Below are 20,589 nucleotides of genomic sequence, written 5' to 3'. Positions count from 1 at the left end.
ATAGAAAACAAAATCCATCAAAAGCAGAGTAACAACTCTAAATCTAATATTAGGTGGAGACAAAGTTCAATAATTAACCGCCAAATTAATACTTAACTTCCTGAGACCCAAAATTGTTTTTGGGTGTGATGTAAAATAACATTTTATGAAAATATTGACTAATTTCCTAAAAACAAAAAAGCAATAAAAAGTCAAATGTTTGAACTTGAATTCAAGATCAAGTTTCTCTAAATAATAAAACAAAGGTCTAAGTTGAACAGAATAAAATATTATAGTGCAAGAAGCCCATGTCCTCGTATGTGGATGCAGGGACTCAGGAGGATCCATTACTGTTGATCCAAGCTAGAGTTCAGTCCATTTGTGAATTTGAATTGGAATAAAGAGATTGTTTCTGCTGTGCCTTAAACCAGCAGTGAGACATGTAGAAAATACTCAAACTGAAAGGAAAAATACTCACTAAATTTACCAATGCTAGGTGGCTCCCTATGATTCAGAATTCTGATTTGCATTCTTATTTGGAGATTAATTCCTCCAGCACCAGGATAATGAAGCCCAAATTATCCCAAAGGCTCTGCAGACCTCGAAGGCCAGAGAACAAGGACTGCTGACTATCGCAGGCCTTCATCCTCAGAGACATGAGCTCTGATCATAGAGGTGAGATTTTACCAAAAAAATAAATAAATAAAATAAATAACTACTTTTTGTCATTAATGTACAATTTGACCAGACCCAGCAACACAAAAATAATAAAAAAAAAAATATTTTTCATTTCACAGGAGTTACCTCTTACTTTTGCTGAAATGATTTATTGAGTTTTGTCTTTCACCAACTGCTTACCAGAACCTTGACAGCCTCCAAAGTGAATGTGCTTACTGGGTTTAAACAAAGGAGATTAAAAGCCATTTCAGAGAAAACGATGCACATTTGCAATCCAAACCGGGGTCATCGATCTAACCATGCGGTGTTGATAAGAGCCCCATTATGATGGAAAGTGTTAATAAAACAAGTGGTGGATAGGACCGAGAGTGGAGGGTGCATTTAGGCATTAGAGCGTGTAGAGTGTCAGAAGCTCCGCTCCATGGGGAGCTCTTGTACTGAAAGGCTGTGACACTAGATACGGCAGCAGTCCACGTTTGGTGCTTGTTTTGTGGGAAACCTCTTCAGAGCTACCAGACTGAACAGGAAGTGCTGCATGGCCTACATAATTAACAGGGTTTCATTATATGCCAAGGACAACTGTTTAATACAGACCAAAAAAAAATAAAATAAAATAAAAAATATGAGCTGAGAAAGAAATTAGACCAAGCAGAGCAGTTACTCACAATGTAATGCAATTACAAAGTATTACCTAGCACGGTGAGCTCAGCCGTCTCGCTCTCCCTCTCTCCCACCATGTTTGTGGCCACACAGATGTATTTTCCTGCATCATTCTTCCTGGCGTTGGTGATCATAAGCTTGCCGCTACGGATCTAAAGAGAGAAAAAAAAAGAATGTGTGCACAGTTGTATTTGCACAGGGTCCTGATGTTTGCAGAGTGTGTGAGCTACTGATTGATTACAGCATATTCACAATGGGCATATTAATCCCACTGCAAATTCAATTTGCCACAAATTAAAATTCTCACAGCTATTTACTCTCAGGTGTGATGGCACCTGCATATAAACTAATCCTCCTTTTGAAATTTAGCATATTTTCATGCACTTGATGGCGATGCTGCATATGAAGCTACATCTAAAATTTTGTGCTGCTTTTCAAGCTGCACAGAAGGTCACATATTATAAAATTACATAATTCATATCTAGTGCTGCACAAAAACCCTGGGAACAAAGGTGCAGCCTCTTTGTAGAGATGTTCCTCAGATGTTCTGTCAGCCTGCTTTGCCTTTCCCAAACTTTTCACCTTCTCCACATACACACCAACACAAGGCATACCCACGCACATAACAAAGAGGCTGAAGGCGTGCACTCCTGCATGCTGTCTTCTCGGTCCTCCACACTCCCACAGACTGTAAATGTTTTTATGGTGCTTTGAACTAGATCTTCTGCACTGATAGTCGGTGACTACTCAGTGTTAGAGGTGATCCCGGTATAACACTGAGTAGATGCGCTTCTGCAGATGGGATAGCTCGCTGATCCAAAGACCTAACCAAACCTCTCTTTGCATTCACAGATCCAAAACCTTCTCCCGGGCTTTGGCTTCAATTAAACTTTCGGGCCAGTTATTATGCTTCAGGATTTCTTCTTTCCCCACCCACACTCAGCTTTAGAATCAGAGTGTTCGCGTGCGCCTGCTAGAAACACACACAGCACAAAGCAGCGCGGCCATTTCTGTGCAGAAGTCACAGGGTCAAGGTTGCCTGCAGTGCTATGTTCATAAAGCAGGCACTGTGCAAGATGGCACCTGGCTCGCTGGGTACTCTAAAACCACCACCCAGTAGATGGAATAACCATTAAATTGCTGCTGCAGGGATGAAACCAGCAGCCTCTCCTTTATTAGTCAGACTCCTTCAGGCTAACCTTTCACCACAAAAAGCTCAGGCTGTCCAGCAAATAAATAACTTTGAAGAGAGGAGCTAAATGCAGTTGACGTTCCCAATCTGCTGCAAACGATGTGGTTTTAAGAGGAAAATTGAACGAATCATTGTGTGACTGGTCCTTACGTGTGATTTATAAAGCAAAATGCCTGTTTCTAGTAATCACAAGGAGGAGCATATTTTCTGTAGAGTCAGCAGCAACTACTCTAAAATACATGTCTGATCTCATTCCTGTAAAGACACCCAATAGGGCTCTGAGATCTCTTGGAAAAAATCAGCTGGTAGAACCACGGGTCAAATCAAAACATGGTGAAGATGCATTTAGTTACTATGCTGCTCACATAAGGAATCAGCTTCCCCATGACCTCAGATCTGCCCCAACCGTAGTGTTGTTTAAAACAAAACTAAAAACCCTAATGTACTCATCAGCCTTTAACCTTCTCAGGCTCAAAATAAGTTTTGATAAAAGGACGAACAACTAAGTACTTCAGGGGTACTTCTGAGCTAAAAAATGCTCATGAAATACAAATGTGGAGTAACCAGGTAGGTAGGGTTTAACATTGCAAATCTGCAACACCTGCCTCCAGAGGGTTAAATGAATTGTTTCTTATCATGTGTCGTCTCCACTGTAATCTGCGCTGTAACTTGTCTTCTACTTTAGCTCTAAACTGTAATTCCATTTGTATGTATTTTAATTTATGTTTTTATGTTGTTTTCATATCACGTCCTGATAATTGTAAAGCACATTGAATTGCCTCTGTGTTTGAAATGTGCTCTATAAAAAAAGCTGCCTTGCCTTGCCTCTAACCATTTACTGAACTAGAGTTAGATGTTTAGACTCTGATTAAAACCAATATATACATCTATATATATATATATATATATATATATATATATATATATATATATATATATATATATATATATATATATATTCACACACACACACACACACACACACACACACACACATATATATATATATATATATATATATATATATATATATATATATATATATATATATATATATATATACATATATTCCACTTTTATTTCATTCAAAAAACTAAACAAAGCAATAAGAAAACAAGTATACCTATGCACCATACTATTTTAGAATGACAATTTTACATACATACATATACATATTTACATAAATATGATTACTTGCATGCCTAATGGGCCACTTTTATTCATTAATGTGTTTTGAATTACATACAGAGAATTCTTATTATTAATAATTACTTTTATACAATGTGTTTTTTAATTATAATTTTTATTATATATATATATATATATATATATATATATATATATATATATATATATATTGTTACGGCTACCAGTCTGGCCAGTAGGATCCAGGAGCCAGGATCACCCAGCCCCGGTGATTAGCCGGACACCGCCCCTCCTCCTCCTCTCTCAGGGCTACTGAGGAGCACAGCTGAGCCGAATCTTGCTGATTACCAACACCTGTATAAAAAGGCTGTGCCTTCAGCAGTGTGGGAGCTAGCAGTGCAGGGGTTCTGCTGTCCTCCCAGTCTCGTTTTGTTTAACCCCTCTCGTTGTGATGAGTTTTCAACTTTGGTAGTTTTAACTCTTAGTGATGAGTTTTAGGATGATCCAGTGGGATCTTGTGATGGTTGTGTTAAAGGTTAACTTTGTTTGTTGAAATTTTATTGACTTCGGTTTTTTAACACCTTCATTTCGGTAAAACTTTTACAGTAAGTTTTAACCAGGTGTTTTAATGTTGATAATTAGTCTTGTAATGTTAACCTTTTTGAGAGTTTTGTTCGTTTTTTGCAATATCTTCATAATGCGTGCCATCTGTTTGCTCATTTTTAGAACCTTTTATTACAAATAAAACCATTTTAAACTCCACTGTTATATTTCTTATGTTACCCCCTCCTTTGCATTTTAACATCTCCTGTTGGGGACGTAACATATATATATATATATATATATATATATATATATATATATATATATATATATATATATCGTCTGGCCACAACCCATAGACAGAGTCCAGTCATGGGGTGTAATATAGTTTTCTTTCAAACTTCCTCCACAGGTAATTGGACATTGCTAGGACCAATCAGACCAACTAATAATGTGACTAATTCATTGCTAAAGAAATCAGTCAACGGTGCAGTTCACCATCCACTGTGAAAGGATGAGAAGCAAAGACATCCTTTTTCCCAAAAGAAGACTTAAAGCTGTAATAGCAAATCTGCAAAAAAAAAATGATGGCTCACACAAACATGCTCAGGAAACTCTCACCCCTCCCGTTGGCTCCCATCCGTTAGCCACGTCCACCTGATTCCAAAACCCACGTTGCCTCAGTAAAAGAGAGAGCACTAAACACCGGTCACCATTTTCCAGGTCCAAACATCTTTGAAGTCTTCAAATTGTGTTTTCCTTTTTGGGACTCTGGTAGTTTGTTCTAAAGTTGAAGTGGTAGCAGCTGGCTGTTTCTCCATCTCTGATATCCTTGAGCAAAGAATCTCTCACACCAGTGGTGTCCTGTTGCTAAATGCTCAAGTGCGCTATGATGGAGGACCCAGGGAAAACCGGAAGTGCATTGGTTCAATGAGACCGACAACCGGATGGTTGGCTTGGGACCAAGCCCAGTTATTAGCTGAAGTTTTTAGACGAATTCCAGAGAACCACTTCATTTTTTTTTTCTTTTTATAAATCTCTGTACATTCATATCTATACTATGCTAGAATCATTTTAAGAGGCATGAAAAAACTTGTTTTGAAGATTAAGTCATTCAAAGTTGATACCAAAGTTGTTTCAAACGAACATAAGATGTTATTGGAAACATGTTGTAAGCTTCTCGTGAGATTATTCTTGAGGCAAATTAGTGTATAAATAATGTCCCAATAATTTCACAATTTTACCTCAGTTTATTCACAGCTCTGTCGCTAACCTCTTTCAAGATGGATTTATGTTTCTTGTGTTTTCTGACTCACAGAAACAAAATTGAGAAGCTATGGAAAAGCATTAAAGACCGTTTCTAGAAGCCTGCAACGACTCTGGAACATGTTTACATGGAAGCAACAACATGAGAACTCTGTGGACCCTTTAGAAACTCTCTCACAGAGACCATCTGTAGTTTGTCAACAAAAGACGTAGCCCTCTGAGACTGACCGTAAACAACAGATACAATAATTATGCTTCTGGAGTTAAATTTCACAGATAAATTAAACAGTTTCATTAAAATCTGTAGCTCACACTTCATAATTAATAGTTAATAACCATAATTACTATAAGGAAAGCACAAAAACCAATGGAAGTAGCAGTGAAATGGCTTGCTGTGCTCTCCTTTGGTTTTTGCACAGTTAGGAAAGTCTTTAAGAGAACGCTGCCGACAAAGGCCCATTTCCAAACAGCAAAGATGATTAGGGAGGACAGGGACAGGCACATGGAAAGTACAAAGCAAAAGGCAGCCTTTGTATTCCCCTCAGTGGAGTCCCCCCAGCCCCCCATAGCTCTGATCTGTTCCTCTCTTTAAATCAGAGCGAGCTGCTCTGTCCATCACAGTCCCCTAGAGAGCCTCTACCTGTCACTCCACACTAACGTGAGCTTTGAATCCTGTCCTGTTTGTCCCCACGAGCACACACACGTTCATATAAACAAATCACACACTCAGACACTAAAGGGGAAAGCTAAGTTGCTCATACTTGCTGTTGTTCTTCAGGTAAATGAAAGAGAGGCCCGCTCCTGCTTGCCTATGCTTTTCAGACACGTAATTGATTTCATGTAAAGAAAAACTGCTGTTCTGTGTGCATCTTGACAGCTTCATATTAGGATTAATGCCCCTCTGCAGCTCATATGATCAAAGTGGGTTTATTATTAAGTATATTAAAGCAAAATCAAATTGAATCGCTTTCGGAAGCACAATTTATTAGAATTAGGCTGAAAAAGAGAGGATTTTTAAAGTTTTCTCTAGAATAAAATGGCAAGCATGTCTCTGTACCATTATCCTGTAGACCAAGCTAGTTAAATCATCGTCTTACTCTGCTTGTGTGTTAAAGCAGGCCAGCTTGATTTTGTATGTTTTGGCCTCATGCTTTATGAAGAAGGCTGTGCAGTGTGCAGTGGTTAGAGCTGTTGCCTTGCAGCAAGAAGGTCCTGGGTTCGCTTCACAGCCTGGGATCTTTCTGCATGGAGTTTGCATGTTCTCCCTGTGCATGCGTGGGTTCTCTCCGGGTACTCCGGCTTCCTCCCACAGTCCAAAAACATGTGTTAGATAAATTTGTCTGTCTAAATTGTCCGCAGGTGGGTGTGTGTGTGATTGTTTGTCCTGTGTGTCTCGGTGTTTCCCTGCGATGGACTGGCTCTCTGTCCAGGGTGTACCCCGCCTGATTGCCCATTGACCGCTGGAGATAGGCACCATCCGCTAACTCTCGCCACCAATTTGTGTTTAAGGAAGTTAAGTGTTGCCAGTGAATAACAGAAAATGAAAATATGTTTTGCAACCTTTTTAATGTTTGCTGCAGGGAAATAAATCAGAACTATGAGAACACTGGGTCTGCACAGGGAGAGAAGGGGGGTGCATTATGAAGCAAGGTAACAACGTAAAATAGTGAGACAAAAGCTACCAGGTTTTTACTTTTTGGTGAAATTTGCATTGGACTCGCAAGATCAAAGGATCCCATGAGACTTAAAAGGTCATGGTTTGTTTATGCCATCCGCCATTAAACCAAAAAGAAGTTTATCACGTTTGATATTTGATGTCATTTATGAAATTGTTCCTCTCCCCCGCCATGAGTAAAGTAATGAAAAACACACTGTGGCACTTCTCGAGCGATGCTGGGAGTAAAACCGCCTTTAGCTCACTTGTATTGACATAATCTACATAGATACAAAATGACATCACTGCAATCGTCTTTTATTTTGAAAATTACCAGAGGTTTGACACTGAAACCATTTGTGATTTCCTGTCTAGCCCTATGTTAACTGTGAAAATGGTTGTGTCCCATAAGCGGCTCATGGCAAAAATAGAACCCAATCCTATCTTTAGCAGTGTACCGCTTCTAGAATGTGCTGCATCACAGCTGGTTCAAATCACCCCATAGACCATAATGGATTTTATTTGAAGCAATGACGTGCCACTACCGTTCTGCACCACTGATGCTATCATTGTGCAGTGGTGATAAAATGCTTGGTGTTGGTGAAACATCCTGGTGTTCAAGTAGCAGGGTGCAGATTCCTCTGGAAAGTGAAATCTTTACTTGATTTAGAGTCAAATAAATTCTGGAATTTCTACTCTTGTGCAAGGGTAAATTCTTAGAAACAGTGTTAAGTTTAATTCTGCTAGCATTGACTTAATACAGCCATATTTGCTGTGTACACGCTGAGAAGTTACGGTATCTGGGAGGGACTCAAAGTAGAGGCGCTGCTTCTCAAACTGCAGCCGTCTAATGTACGTGAAAGATAGTTGTATAGGGAGCCTAAGCCTCCTCCCTTTCCGGTTGGCTCAATGGTCCCCAGAAGAACAAAAACATGAATGCGAGTCAACGGGGCCAAAAGAGCTATTTTCTAATCCGCATTGCCTCAGGCCCTGGATCACACACATGTTGTAAAGCAATTTAAATGAAAAGTGATGATGTGTGTTTTGACCATGCCAGTCACGTACTTTGAGATTTATCAGCTTGTAAAAGTTTGTGATTAGCATGACTACACACCAGACACTGATATGTTGCATATGTGACATCACCACATAATCTCATCTCCCCTAGCATAGCTGCTACTTACTAAATGGCCTGATTTATGGTGTTTCTTTCCTCCTGAAGGAAGGTTTTAAAGTTTGCTGAACTTACTGCTCTTTTCCCTCAGTTTTCCTCTGTGTCTTGTTTGATTACTTCCCTTTGGGTGATGCACATTTGTAGTCCTGGACACATGTGAAATCCATGGCACATAGCAAATGGATTAGAAAATAGCTCTTTTAACCCCATTAACTTGCATTACATGTTTTCATTCTTCCGGAGACGCGTGGTCCAGAAGTTGATGAGCGTGATTTAGGCTCCCTATAATAAGTTTCTGAATTGTGACATCACAAACAGGGAGTTTTGGAAACGGCATGTTTTAGGCACATAATTCCTAAAACCAAACACCGACAGAAAACAGATGGACACCATCCATCAATCCTTCTAGGATTAGGAATGGACTTATTAATCAACAAATATATGTATATATTAATAAACTAGTGGGAAGTTTACTCTAAATCCTTAAAATATGAAGTTTCACACATAATGTCTTGCTTTTGTTTTTAAAAAGTGTGAAAAAAATCATTGTCAGAGTTCTTTAGAGTGATGTGTGATCTTTCAAGGTAAAATGAATGTTTTTACCGTTATGCGTTCATCTCTATCATCCAGGTTGGATCCATCTCTCCTCCAGGAGATGGAGGGTTCAGGGTGTCCACGGGGGGGTTGGCACTCCAGCACTGCGGGTTCCCCAACTGCAACCATAACATCGATGGGATTCTGCCTGAAGTCATCGCGTAAAACTGGAAAATACACAAACAGGAAGCACCATTAACAAGATAGAGTTTAATGATGTTGGAAGAGGAATCTATAAAAGTAAAAATTGCAACTTGTTGTATTTATGCAAGAGAATACGTTTGTAAGGTGGGATTAATATGCTGGGGTTTCTTGTGGAATTATCCTCAAATAAAAACAGGGACCACTGACTTGATGCTGAAGACTCATGGCTCTCAAAAGGACACAAAGACGAAAGAGTCCACAGCAGCAAAGCCCATCAGAATTGTAGGATCAGATAAATCTAACAGCAGGAGGTAAAATAAATCTGCCACAGCATCTTTCCTCCATAAGTAGCCCGTTTGCTGATGAAGCAGCCAGAAGCTGAACTGGAGACCAAAGAAATTCACATCCAATCCAAAAGGGTGTTATTTCCGGTGGTTAAACTAAAGCCTGAACTGTGATGCGTCAAACTCCAAACCTCTCAAGCAGCACAAGGTCACAGCTTCAAAATTTATCACTCTGGCCATCATTTGCATAATTACAACGGGAAATAGAACGAAGCTGAGACGCACAAAGACAGATGGGGATCAACGTAAAGTTAACAACTTTCCATTCAATGTGTGAGAAGATTCCTGCCTGCGGTGAGGTGAGCAACTTGTGCGAAAGCAGACGCTCGTGCATGAGTGACTGCTGTTGAGCATTTCCCAGTGTTAAATTACAGGGGTGGGCTTAGAACCCAAACAGGCAGAGGGAGTCGCGCCAATACATAACAGCAGAACTTGGTGGACTCAAGTTGGGGTGAAAAGACAGGAAACAATGAAGGGAAAAACATAATGACTCCCAGATGGTGGTGACCCTTCCACCTCTGGCAACAGATTTCTATATACCACCAAGCTGGGAGGCCCGGGACGGCTGATGAACGGTGTGTAAGAACAAATTGGAATGACCTTCTAATTGGAACTGTTTCTGCTCTTGCAAGTCACTTAGCTGTACTCTGATGCTCTGAACACATTTGCGACTGGCTGTCTGCGTTTGACTGAAAAGCTGATGAGAAACAGCTGTCTGACGACACCCCCCCCCCCCCTCCTTTCACCACTGCCAACACCGCCGTGTCACATGATAAAAGGCCTTCCTCGTGGGACATAAAAACATGGTTGAGGTTACCTCCGACAGGAAAAAACCAAGGCCATCACATTGTGTACTGTGTGTGTGTGTGTGTGTGTGTGTGTGTGTGTGTGTGTGTGTGTGTGTGTGTGTGTGTGTGTGTGTGTGTGTGTGTGTGTGTGTGTGTGTGTGTGTGTGTGTGTGTGTGTGTGTGCGCGTGTGTGTGTGTTCACTGATTGACTGATATCATCTTATAATTCCAAAAGCAATCAGGTTACACATCTGCTTTTACTATTGTGTGAGGTCCAAATGTTTCTCTGGGATTTGAAAGCCAGGATTATTTTCTCAAACACGTTTGGCAGAAACTTAAATTTAAGACAAGGTAAGATGATGTCAGATTAAAAGCAGTGGAACCTAGGGAATATTAAAAGGGAATGTTATTTTGGAAGTCAAACTGAATAGCAAACATGCAAATCTCACGTTAACACAGATAAACTAAACATGTTTGGAAAACTGATTTTAAAGAGACAGCATGTCGTTTTTAGCATAAATCTCTAGAAATATCCATCAGAATGTTGTTGAAAATGAATTAAATGATACCCAGTTGTTGAAAAATATTGGTTGCTTTGTGACATAACCATAAAAATTGGGTTAAGAATACATGGGAGCTGGTCTCTAGGCGATGCCGTATTAGATGCTATGTTTCCTTCTACAGGAGGACAAAACGTGTTTACTGATTTGTAACAAACAGTTACAAAACTTTCACAAAAATAAACAATCAAGTATGAACAAGAGTCTGCTTCTATACCTGCAGAAGGAGAAAAAAGAAGACACACAGCAATACAACAGGAGCAAACAATTACTGTGTCAATCTGATGAGGAAATATAAAATCAACATTGTTTTGCTGAACAATCACGATAATAAATCACAGTGCATTAAGTGCCAACCACAGCCTTAAGACATGTGTTGAACGTGCCCAAGTCCATAGTTATGAGAGCACCATGTGAGCACCTGTGTGCGTGCCCACGCTTGCATATGTAAGGTTTCTCTATAGGAGTGTCCAATAGAGAGTGTGAGGGGCCACAGATCTGCCCCCCATAGATGTGTAGGAGATGGAAGGAGCTGCCCCAGAGTGCAGGGACCCCAGGGAGACTGCGACCGGAAATGCTCCTGCCCCCCTCGAGAGGCGCAGAGGATTGCCCCGGAGGGCCACAACCAGCAGCCGGCAGAGTCCCCGGGAGATATCAGCTGCAAGCCCACAGGCCCGCCCGCAGCCTCCCACCCCCTAGCTGGCTGAGCCCGGAACCCAACGACCCGTGACCCAGGGGTGACCAGCCCTGCCGGGGCCCCAACAGAGCCCAGGGACTTGGATCCCACCAGGCAGCCACCGGGATTTATCAGGCAGACTGCAAAAATCTTAAACCCCCCTGACCCGGGAGCCGCAAACACTCAGGCAGACCAAAGGCACCAAAAATACTGATTGCTTGCAATGATTTAGGCATGTACTGTGCCAGGAAAAATAAATTCAGTCACATAATGGTAATACGATGGAGTAAATATTGGAATTATTTTGTTTCAACCAATTTAAAATGAGTCTGTATAGAAGACTTATTCATGTTTATGTTTAACCTGATGCAGACCTCAGTTTGGGAAAATCTAGTTTTACCTATCAGGACTAATGAACTAGGGGGTACTATTGAGACAAGTGGACTGTTGCCATATTAAAGCAATTCCAAACTTTTAAATTATCCTTAAAAATATACACTGACTTCAATGTCAACATTAATGTCAAGATCTGAGCACAGTGAACACCTAAACACATTGGATTTCTTAAATAGCAGCAATGCACTTTGGTTTTGGTTGTGGTCAATCTAGCTGTTAGCTCATCAATCCTGTAGGGTGTAAATTCTTTGTTCTAACAGAGATAAGTAGTAAACATCTATAATATTTGCATAAATTTTTTCTGATATTTCCTTCCTGGAAGAGAAGATTCTGACATCATGACTTTACCGTTTACCAGTTTAGCCAAGAAACCATGCTAAAGCTGACTACAGTAACACAGAGACTGTGCAGCTGGCGGTAAGACGTTTCCTGTTTCCTGTTTTCAGTGTTGCACTACGTGTAGCTGTTTGGTGTTTGGGGCTCGCTAAAACTGATTTAATTTCTCTGTACTAGGATATCTCTGAGTTATTGTAGCACATGGGCATGCTAAAACACACATTTTCTGTTGTTCCACCTAGCTTTTAGGGAACCATTTGAGTTTGCACGCAGTTTATTTGGTGTTGAACAGTTTGCTCGTCCAGTTAGCTTAGCCTCAGCACGGCTATGGCTACTTCTGTCTCTGCTTCTCCATCTCCTATCTCTTGCTCTCTGTGTCAGATGTTTAGTTACTCCTCTGCCTCCTTTAGCGATAATGGTACGTGTAATAAATGTATCACTTTTGTAGCTTTGAAGGCGAGGGTGTCGGAATTGAAGTCCCGGCTCCGCGCTGTTGAAAAACCCGTAAACAGCCGTAGCTACTTAGCTAGTGCGGGGCTAACTAGCTCAGAACCACCCCGTAGCGATCCTCCAGCAGAACCCGAGCAGCCGGGACCTCAGGCCGGCTGGGTGACGGTACGCAGGAAGCATAGAACCCAGCCTGTGGGCCACCACCAACCCGTCCACGTTTCTAATAGATTTTCCCGCTCAGTGGCGCACCCACTGACAAGCCGACTCTGATCATTGGCAGCTCCATAGTCCGAAACGTGGCATTAGGGGCTCCAGCAACCATAGTTAAATGTTTACCTGGGGCCAGAGCGGGCGACATTAAATCTTATCTGAAACTGCTGGCTAAGGATAAGCATAAATACAGTAAGATTGTTATTCACGCTGGCGGTAACGACACCCGGTTACGCCAATCAGAGGTCACTAAAATTAATGTTGCTTCGGTGAGCAAGTTTGCCAAAACAATGTCGGACTCCGTAATTTTCTCTGGCCCCTTACCCGATCGGACCAGTGACAACATGTTTAGCCGCATGCTGTCCTTCAACCGCTGGTTGTCTAGGTGGTGTCCTGAAAACAACGTGGGCTACATTGACAATTGGAAAACTTTTTGGGGAAAACCTAGTCTGATGCGGAGAGACGGCATCCATCCCTCTTTAGATGAAGCAGCTCTTCTTTCTAGGAACATGGTCAGTTTTATTAATGGCATTTTATTTAGTCCTCCATGACAACCCAGGGTCCAGACCAGGAAGCAGAGTCGTAGTCTAACCCACCCCTCTGCAGCCACTACCCCATAGAGACAGTGTCCTGCCCACAGCCAAAATCACACAGATTAAATATCAGGCTTAATAAAGCAAATCATGGAAATCTCATAAATATTAGAACAAATTCAACTGAGCAGAAAACTAGAAAAATTTAATGTGGGTTGTTGATCCATTTTTTCTAAGACTTTGTTAGTTAATGACTTGATTTGTGGTAATCAGATCTCTTTGCTCTCTCTCACAGAATCCTGGCTGCAGCAAGAGGACTATGTTAGCTTAAATGAGTCGACTCCTTCAAATTATTTAAATCATCATATTGCTCGAAGTACAGGGTGAGGAGGAGGAGTAGCAACCATTTTTCATTTGGATTTATTAATCCATCCCTTACCAATTAATAGCTACAGTTCGTTCGAAAATCTTATTCTTAGTTTTCCTAATCCAGATTGCAAAACTGTAAAACCACTCTTGTTTGTAGTTTTGTATCGTCCACCAGGCCCTTACTCTGAGTTTTTGAATCAGATATCTGATTTTTTATCTGATTTGGTGCTAAATACTGATAAGGTCACTGTAGTGGGGGATTTTAATATTGTGTGGACATTGAAAATGATAGCCTCAATGTAGCCTTTTAGTAATATCTTAGACTCAATTGGTTTTACTCAAAGAATACATAGCTCCACCCACTCCTGCCATCATACATTAGATCTTGTGCTGACTTATGACTTATGGTGTGAGGAAATAATGATCTTTCCACATAATCCAGTCCTCTCTGACCACTTTCTGATAACCTTGGAGTTTTTTATAACTGAGTTCTCGAGACATGAAAGTAAATTTCACTGTAGTCGGTCTCTACCTGACAACGCAGTTGCGTCTTTTAAATCAACTGTTCCATCTTTACTGTCCTCAGCGTCTCAGAGGCATGTAGCAGAGGGCAATATTTTCAGGTCTAGCCTCTCACAAATTGATGCCTTAGTTCATCTTAATTCCTCTTTACGTGTGGCATTAGATGATGTTACCCCTTTAAAAAAGAAGGTAATTAGGGACAGGAAGTTGGCTCCCTGGTTTAATTCTCATTTACGAGCCTTAAAACAAAACTCTAGGAAGTTGGAGAGAGCATGGCGCTCTGCGCACCATGAGGAGGCCTACCTATCCTGGAAAAATAGTCTTGTGCTTTATACAAACAAGCTTCAACAAACTAGAACTGCTTATTTTTCAGCATTAATTGAGGAGAATAAGCATAATCCTAAATTTCTTTTCAGTACAGTTGCTAAACTTGCACAGAATCATAGCTCTGAGCCATCTATTCCCTTAGCCCTCAGCAGCAATGACTTAATGGGATTTTTTACAAGTAAAATTAATTATATTAGAAACAAAATCTTTAGCATCCTCCCTAATGCGATTTCTTCTTCCTCAGTAAGTGAGGCAGCATCAGAGGTGACTGTAGAACCTCATCTGTGCTTGAACCGTTTTGATCCAGTTGAGCTTTCAGATTTATCAAAAACATTAACTTCATCTAAACCTTCAACTTGCATTTTGGATCCAATCCCAACCAAATTATTTAAAGAAGCATTTCTTTTGGTTACTGCCCCCATTCTAGATATAATCAATCTATCCTTAGTAAATGGATATGTGCCACAGGATTTTAAGGTTGCTTTAATCAAACCTTCACTTAAGAAGCCTTCTCTGGATCCAGATGACCCAATGAATTATAGACCAATATCTAACCTTCCATTTTTATCCAATGTCCTGGAGAAAATAGTGGCCATCCAAGTATGTGAGCATTTAAACACTAATGCTCTGTTTGAGGAGTTTCAGTCTGGTTTTAGAGAGTATCACAGCACTGAAACTGCATTAGTGAGAGTTACAAATGACATTCTCATGGCTTCAGATAAGAATCTTGTGTCTGTTCTAGTCTTGTTAGATCTCAGTGCTGTCTTTGACACAGTTCATCACAATGTTCTTTTAGAAAGACTTGAACATGTTGTAGGGATCAAAGGATCAGCGCTAGGCTGGTTTAAATCCTACCTGTCTGACAGATTTCATTTTGTAAATGTACTTGACAAATCGTCTTCATACTCCAGGGTTACTTGTGGAGTACCACAGGGTTCAGTGCTTGGACCAATTCTTTTTACTATGTATATGCTCCCAATTGGTAAAATCACTAGACAGCATGGGATAAACTTCCACTGTTATGCTGACGATACTCAGTTATATTTATCCATTAACCCTGATGAACCTAATCGGTTGGGTAGATTACAGGCTTGTCTTGAGGACGTAAAAAATTGGATGACTCTAAACTTTTTGCTTTTAAATCAAGACAAGACGGAAGTTCTAATCTTTGGACCAGAAATCCAGAAAAGGAAATTGCTTAGTCAATCACCTGACCTGAATGGCATTACATTAATCTCCGAGAACAAAGTAAGGAACCTTGGTGTTATCTTTGACTAGGACATGTCATTCAAATCCCAGGTTAAACAGGTTTACAGGATTTCCTTTTTCCACCTTCGGAATATTGCTAAGATTAGAAGCATCCTTTCCAGGAGTGATGCTGAAAAACTAGTTCATGCATTTATTACATCAAGACTGGATTACTGTAATTCATTACTCTCAGGAAGTCCTCAGAATGTAGTTAAAAGTCTTCAGCTTGTCCAAAATGCTGCAGCTAGAGTTCTGATGAGAATTAAAAAGAGAGATCATATCTCTCCTGTCTTAGCTTCCCTACAATGGCTACCTGTTAAATTCAGAATAGATTTTAAGATCCTTCTTCTCACATATAAAGCTCTTAATAATCAAGCTCCATCATACATCAGTGATCTAATTGTTCCATACGTTCCTAACCGAGCACTTCACTCTCAGACTGCAGGTTTACTTGTGGTTCCCAGAATATCTAAAATTAGGATGGGAGGCAGATCTTTTAGTTATCAGGCTCCTCTCCTGTGGAACCAGCTCCCAGCTTTAGTCCGTGAGGCAGACACCTTGTCTACTTTTAAGACTAGGCTTAAAACATTTTTATTTGATAGGGCCTATGGTTAAAATCTAATGTTAGCCTAAATCTGGACAAGTGGGGGAGTAGAGGGAGGTGGAGTGTACAGTCGGTAAAGACGGCTCTCCCTTGCCCTGCCTCCAACATGCCTCCATCGAAATAGGATAGATTATCCAGAGTTATCTCTGTAGTTATACTGCTATAGGCTTAGACTGCTGGAGGATAAACTGACCACTTTTCACACTCTATTACTTTCTTCTACAATCTGTTCTTTAACTGTATTATTTTCTGCAATTTCAGCTGTTAACTTTATTTTCTCTCTAAGTGTTTTTCTCCCCAGAAGAAGCTACAATGATGTTCTGCTGAGCTGTGGTGGCCTCATGGAGGGGGCTATTGTCTAGCACACTGCTGCTAACCACTTAAGCCGGGCGTACACTGTGCGACTTTTTCACTCGCAGCACTCAGCTTCAGCTCAAACTGTACGACTTCCTCGCAGAGCAGATCTCACGAGTCATGTGCTCAAAATGCACGACCCAGTTCTCGCATGCGACCTGACTGCTCACACTGCACGTCTGGTAGCAACACGTCGGCCCTAAAAATAAGCTAAAAATAGCAGTTTTTACTCAATACGTCAGACTTTTTTGTCTTGCATGTTGTCCTTCGGGAGTGCTGCAGGAGGACACACAGGGTTTTATGGGGGCTGGATGAGTAAAACGAAATAAAGAAAGTAAATCTGTGTTTTGTGATCAGTTTAATTTGACATGAACACGACAAACACGCTTTCTTGACAATCTTTGTGAGTAAAAAACGTGTAGAAACAAAAACGAACAATGTGTGTTATTAGGGAAATAGCGAGCGGCGTTGATGCAGGATTGCGCATGTGCCGTGAGCGGTTCTGATACTTTTTAGGTCGCAGCTGCTCGCAGCGCCGCATCAACAGTGCGATACCCTCACGAGGGACGAGCGAAATTTTAAACACTCCAGAAGTCCGTGCGGCCTCACGACTGCTGATCGGCAGCTGGTCACGTGGTGTTAATCACCTCTCGTAACCCCCTGTACACTACACGACCCCTCGGCGCAAAACTCGCCCCAATGTCGTGGATTCTCGCACGACTGGCGGCTCAAAAAAGTGAAAAAGTCGCACAGTGTACGCCCGGCTTTAAACATTCTCCCTCTCCTGATAATAACTTTTTGCTTTTCTTGACGTTGGATGTGCTACTGCTAATTTATCAGTATAATTATAGATCCACTAGGATAAATACAATAAAGTTTATCTCTCACCAAATAGAATATTTACTAAGAAATCACAATATAACTACAAACACATTACTTTGCCTTGTGTGTGTGTGTGTGTGCGCGCGCGCGTGCGTGTGTGTGTGTGTGTGTGTGTGTGTGCGTGTGTGCGCCTGCTCTGTCTTCTCGATCCCCAGTGAGTCGTGGAGGATGGCTGCTTATACTGAGCCAGGATTCTCTGGAGGTTTCTTCCTGTTAAAAGGGAGTTTTCCTCTCCACTGTCGCTTTATGCTTGCTTAGTATGAGGATTGCTGTAAAGTCACTGACACTAGTCAGTGACTTGATGCAATTTGTTGGGTTCCTTATATAGGAAACATTATTTCTGATTGGCTTAATGAACTGACCTGAATTGGAATGTTTATTATGTGAAGTGCCTTGAGACGACTCTTGTCGTGATTTGGCACCATATAAATAAAATTGAATTGAATTGAATTGACATAGTCATGGAATAAATGCGAGCGCATCATAGCTTCAAAACTAATAGTAAAAATGAAAGGAAATCAGGTAAATGGACATGAAAATGTAAATATGATCACAAAACTGTAATTTTAGTTGTCCTTCTACCACTGTATTTTTTATTAAAACATTTTAAGACTTTTTAATGGCCATACATGTTAACTATTAAAGCAAGGATTCACTTATTAATATAAAATCTGTAACAAATCCCACCTACCCAATGTGTCCTTATTGAGCAAATAAAAACTAAATTAAAGCATGAACTTTATTTCCTTTAATCTAATTTAGAAAGAAAGGAAATAATCTTCTATATAGCACCTCTCAGATAAAAATCAAGAGGCGCTTCACAAACAAACTACAAAAAATACAATTAAAGTGTAAAAAAGATTTAAAAAAAGGATTAAATATGTACCCTTTTCTTATCTCCTGCATGCTTTAATGATTCGCACATAACTTCTATATTGTGATTCTCCAATCTTGCTTGTTTATTTCCAACTTGAACACATGAATTGCACATATTTCTAAAGGCTGGCTCTGGTTTGCTTCACATCCACCTCTACAGCTTTCCAAAGCTGATCCAACTTGCCTGTTTAGGTGATGCTTTGCACCTCTCGCTGTCTCCTTCTCTCCCTCCAGACGAAAATCTTACAAACCACTTCAAAGCATCCGCCCCTGGCTTCACCAGTCTGGACCTGACAGTGTCTGACTTGCTGTCAGTCCTCTGGAGCTTGAGCCACAGCTTGAAAGGTCTGCAGCAGCCAAGCTCCAATAATCCTCTTTGCAGTGTCCAACTGGACCCAAAAGGAGTACAATCATACCCCACAGATAGGACTATGGTGGAGCAAACGCAGATTCCCTATCATATCACATCACTGTAAAACACTGGTGGAGAATAATCTCCCTCTTTGTTCATAAAAGTGGAAAATGGTTTTAAGCTTTTGACTTAACATCAAACCTCCCACTTTAGTTACTTCAATTAGATTCAAAGTCAGAACCTTAAGCCTCATTCACACCAAATGATGAACGGATGCATCCATATGGATTCTACTGTACATACAACAAAATTCTCGAGTCTACTCTGAAAATCGGTTTGGTGAAGACATACATTGCATCACCCAGACCAGAAGTGACACTTGTGTCAGCAATGTGCATTTGATATATTTCAAAATAAAACCTGTGTCGCAATATTTTTTCCGGCAGCAATAACAGTTCACAATGTTTTTACAGGTATGTATTAAAACGTTTCATCGAATTTCTAATCATTTAGTGCTCTTGTAGGAACGGATTTCTGGAGACGTTGAGCTCACGAACCGCAGACCATATGAATGGCAGTCCAGTCAGAAGCTACGTGCGAGTGGGTCAGTGACTGGTGTGTTGTAAAACACCTTGCGGGGTTGTAGGACTGTAGAAGGTGCTATATAAATACAAGTCATTCTCTATTTTGCATACTTTGACCAAATAGGGAGTCTAAGTCACACCCTTCTACTTCCGGATCATGGGTTCCCAAGAATAAGAGAAAATGAACGCAAGTCAATGGGGATAGAAAAGTCATTTTCTACTCCTGTTTGTTATGTGTCATGGATATGATGTCCGTGAATTTTAAAGACACATTTTGATGCCAAGAAAGAGATTATTTTCAAACAAGGCCAAAATATTTTTTTAGGTTTTGTGTTAAAAGATGTAAAGAACTACAAAAGTGTCTCACCATATTTACGTCATTGCAAGCTTCGAATCTGCCTCCCAGGTAAACAGGAGCATTAAACATGGAGAAAACCTAAGCAAACAATCTAGCCATGTGATAGCTAGCTGAGGGGAAAGAGATTCTACTGTGACATCATATATGTATTTATTTATTTATTTATTTAACTTATGTTTTTCAGGAGGATAAACTGCTTGAGATGTAACATCTCGTTTTCGAGCAGGTCCTCCTACAACACAACCAATAACAAATAAAGTGGCAGAGTTAGAAAGTTATAACAGACTTTAACAAAAAAAAAGAAGGAAAGTAAATAATAGTAAAATTAACGATATGTATAAATATATATATATGCACACGTAAATATAAACACATAAGCATGGATACATAGATACCCACACATGTACATACGTACATACATACCTATATACAAAATTAAATTAAATAAAAACTGCTGTGAGGCACTCAAAGAGAAATAAGGGCAAGAAATTACATTGTAAATAAACCTAAAGTGAAGTAATATCCCAATTGAATACAAAGTTTGGCAACGAAATACAGCAAGTTAGCCAGTGAATGCACAAAATCATTATAGTAAAGATTAAACAAAGCAACTACAGCTTGGCTTTACATAAGCATAAACAGTGCGGGAAAATTGACGAATTGTTGAGATGGATCTTAATTCAGTGGGTAATTTATTCCAGTCCTGAGGAGCTTTAACACAAAAGGCGAGTCTTCCCACCTCCTTTTTAAAACGAGGAACAACAAATGATGGAAGAGTAGTTAAGCGGGT

At 40.3% G+C, this 20,589-nt stretch overlaps 1 protein-coding gene across 4 annotated transcripts in view; it reads right to left on the bottom strand.

Moving 5' to 3' along the window:
- LOC107386599 (roundabout homolog 1) overlaps window positions 1–20,589 on the bottom strand; it is a 142,577-nt gene that overhangs the window by 23,575 nt on the left and 98,413 nt on the right. For all 4 annotated transcript variants that reach the window (XM_054730647.2, XM_054730649.2, XM_015961118.3 and 1 more), the window contains 2 exons: window positions 8,896–9,053; window positions 1,349–1,469 (listed from right to left, as the gene is read on the bottom strand). In XM_054730647.2, the coding sequence (XP_054586622.2) occupies window positions 1,349–1,469; window positions 8,896–9,053 (279 nt within the window). The remainder of the gene's footprint in view (window positions 1–1,348; window positions 1,470–8,895; window positions 9,054–20,589) is intronic.

Source organism: Nothobranchius furzeri, chromosome 10 (assembly GCF_043380555.1).
Source record: "Nothobranchius furzeri strain GRZ-AD chromosome 10, NfurGRZ-RIMD1, whole genome shotgun sequence".
In the NCBI taxonomy this organism is placed as follows: domain Eukaryota; kingdom Metazoa; phylum Chordata; class Actinopteri; order Cyprinodontiformes; family Nothobranchiidae; genus Nothobranchius; species Nothobranchius furzeri.
Note: the sequence above shows the minus strand (reverse complement) of the source record. Positions and strands in the feature narration are given on the sequence as shown.